General features: G+C 32.5%; 1 protein-coding gene across 1 annotated transcript; it reads right to left on the bottom strand.

The window, feature by feature from the left end:
• Positions 1 to 841: 841 nt before the first annotated feature.
• Positions 842 to 2,954, bottom strand: LOC142616745 (exopolygalacturonase-like). Its single transcript, XM_075789534.1, has 4 exons — positions 2,835 to 2,954; positions 2,308 to 2,616; positions 1,203 to 1,718; positions 842 to 1,078 (listed from the first exon to the last, which is right to left on the bottom strand). The coding sequence occupies exons 1-4, from the start codon at positions 2,952 to 2,954 to the stop codon at positions 842 to 844; spliced, it is 1,182 nt and encodes a 393-aa protein (XP_075645649.1).
• Between the last annotated feature and the right edge of the window lie 377 nt (positions 2,955 to 3,331).

Here is a 3,331-nt window from a genome sequence, read left to right on the forward strand (position 1 = left end):
GAACCTTGATTCTCTTATTAAATGAAAGCTTGTTATGTCATTGAGCCACAAAAATATTGATAAAAGACAATAGTTAATGCAACAAACCATTTAGGTACGTACTTGAAATCTTTTAATTTCATTGTTAATCATTTGTTAGAATATGCTAATTAATCATCCAAAATTGCTTCATTTTAGTAAGAAAATTAAGTTAGTTTGCTAAAATATTTATGTAATTGGGTTTTTTTTTTTCTACCTTAATTTTTGCGTTGGTGGTATAATCAACTTCAATAATATGTGTTATATTTTTAGAAATAAAAGTGATTAATTTTTTTTTTTGAGAATCAAAAGTGATTAAAATTTAGTTGTTATAGAAATAAATATTAAAAGTATACAATATTTAGAGAAACAACTTTGAATATATGACATCCATTTATAAGTTTTACATCTTATCGTCATTGAAGACTATGAGAGCAACTTAATTCGGCATTAAAAACTTGCATGCAGATCAATTGAATGTTACCATATCATGAACACAAGCATTTATTTGGTGAAGAATAAAAAAAAATTACAAAGAGTCTAATAACAATTTTTGTTTTATTCCGAAATATCCCAGCTATAATAACAGAACAAATACTATCTACAATAGCACTCTAGACCATGGTAGCTTTTAGTAAAAGCCTGAACTCAAACAACTCTAAAAATAACTATCCAACATTCCACAATTTCATTTAAATAAAGAAAAAGGGAACATGATAGACTGTAGTAAATGAAATTCTACTTAAAATAGAACTCATATAAACTATTTGCAAATAGTATCTCCCTATTCTGCATTGGTTACAATAGCTTGGGACATAATTTATTATGTTTTGATGGTGCAAGCAGGAGGATTTTGCTTTCCCGAAAGGGTGGGCATGACATTAACACAAGTGGAAGTAGCAGATCCTCCAGCACCTTTGAATGCGAGATCAACGTCAGCAACTACCACTTGTTGGCATGGTACACTTTTACTGCAAATAAGCTGCACAACTTCCTTTGTTGAAGAAGTGCCTCTAATGTTCTTGAAGCTAACATTGCTGATCTTAACTTTCGAGGGAGACTGAAATCAAAACAAACAAACAAAAACCCACCCAAGAATTTGATATTAGTATCTATAATTTGTTTTTCTTTTTTTAACTTTTAACATCAAAATGAGTTTATATATTTGTGATGTTTATAATAACCTTGTTTGAGCATTGACCGTTTGGGCAGTAGCCTTGATCAATGAGGATAGGATTGGCAACATTGTTCATGATAACATTCTCGAAATGCATATCAGAAGCAGTTCCAGGGGGGGAAGAAGGCCATGTTTTGATTCTAACACCATTCGTTGTACCGCTAAGGGTGCCACCGATTACTCTAATTCCTGAAACTGGTTGTTCATTTGGGTACTTTCCAAGACTTCCAACGCTGATACCATGGCCAGGTCCACAAGTTACTTGGTTAATAGTAACATTTTGGCTTCCATCACCAATGGAGATGCAATCGTCACCTGTTCCAATATTGGCATCGGTGATGGTGATGCCAGATGAACGTCCAACGTGGATTCCATCAGTGTTAGGGCTATTTCCGGGTGCAGTTATGGTAACATGTTGGATTTGCAAGCTCTTGCATCCCAAAAGGTTTATGTGGAAAAATTTGCTGTCCTTCGATTGAATGTCACGGACTATTGAATTTGTGATAAAATCGAACCTTATATTCTGTTCATGTTTACAAGTTAGATAAACAGACACCAAATATGAATGCCATAGTTTCATTTAAATATTCTCCTAAAAATATTTTCATTTAAATATATTATAGCAAAATGCTAACGCTTCTTTGAATTACTATATTATAAAAATTACAAATATATATCAATGAATGTTGTTGGTACTACTTCAACAATTTAATATAAAAAATTCTTTCTAGACCAAACAATTTGTCACAATTTGATGTTATATGTGAGTTTGATTGTTGAACCATCACTTTCACCTTTAACCACCACTTTTTCTCCATTACACAGTTGCACAAGTTAGGGTCATGGCGCAAAAGTTGTGTCCATATTTTGTAAATGGACTTTCTCATATATAAATTTTGAATTTTCTTTTTTGGTGAGTTGTGACACCTCACTAGATAAAGCTTACATCAAATTACTAATAATATGATAATATCCTTAACATCATTAAAGGAATAAGTGCTTGAATTAGTATTTCGTGATGATTAAAGTTCTTAAAGTTGTAGTGTCTGTATATATCTACATAAAAATAATGGAAATTTATATGCTAATTATTAAGATTGATGAAATCTTACGATAGGAAGGTTTTTGCAGCCGGACTCTTTGTCACAATTATTTTTTTGCCATGCTGTTTGTCCTTTGCCATCAAAAATTCCACTACCTGACACAGTGAGACTGTCGATACGTTCAAAAGAAACCCAAAAGTCTTTACCCTTGAAGGAGGCATCATCTGATGGGGCCTCTAGGGTGCCTTGAAGGTTAAACTCAATAGCACCTTTGCATGGACCTAAGAAAGTCACTCCACCTAGTTTGTATGTTCCTGCTGAAATCACAACTTTACTTCCTGCTACTGCGCACGCAGCTGTCCAAGCTTTTGTCAAAGCCTAATAAACACATAATGATAAATCAAAATTAGTATATTACAATCATTCTTCATGTTAATGTTGTATCATCTGGTCAGGACACCGAATAGCTTTTAGTGTAAGCAGAGATTGAAACCGAGTTCTTTTATTTGACATTAAAAGACTTAACTAGTTAAGTTAACTAAAACCCACTTTTCATGTTAATTAGGTATAGTTAATTGTGCTACACGTATTTATACCTGGGTGATATCAGCATTAGGTTGTCCTCCATATGATTTAACATCAAAGACTTGCACGGCACTGGTGGATGCCAACAAAAATAGCAAGGAAATTGTTACAATGCTCAGATTCTTTCCCATATTATTTCTCTGCTATTGCCAATTTGTTGTATGGTATGACGGTTTCCCTATATGGTTTGAAGCTATTTATACTGTAGTACCTAAGTTCATCACCATTAAAGCCATCCAACTGATATTAACTAATTTTATGCATGGTTGTGAAGAACTCTCTAATTTACAATTCAACTTCTATACTATTATTAGCTTTCGTGCTTCCTCCTTCACTAATTAATTAATAGTTTATCGTTATAATCAAACAGTTGATGACCAGCTAAGATTTAATCAATTTCATTGACCATGGAAGGATAAATTTTTAACTCTATGATTGTATTATGCTAATAACTCCAAAAGATTATAACATGTCTTTTTTTTGGTCCATTATTCTATAAGATAAGATT

Source organism: Castanea sativa, chromosome 11 (assembly GCF_040712315.1).
Source record: "Castanea sativa cultivar Marrone di Chiusa Pesio chromosome 11, ASM4071231v1".
Taxonomy (NCBI): domain Eukaryota; kingdom Viridiplantae; phylum Streptophyta; class Magnoliopsida; order Fagales; family Fagaceae; genus Castanea; species Castanea sativa.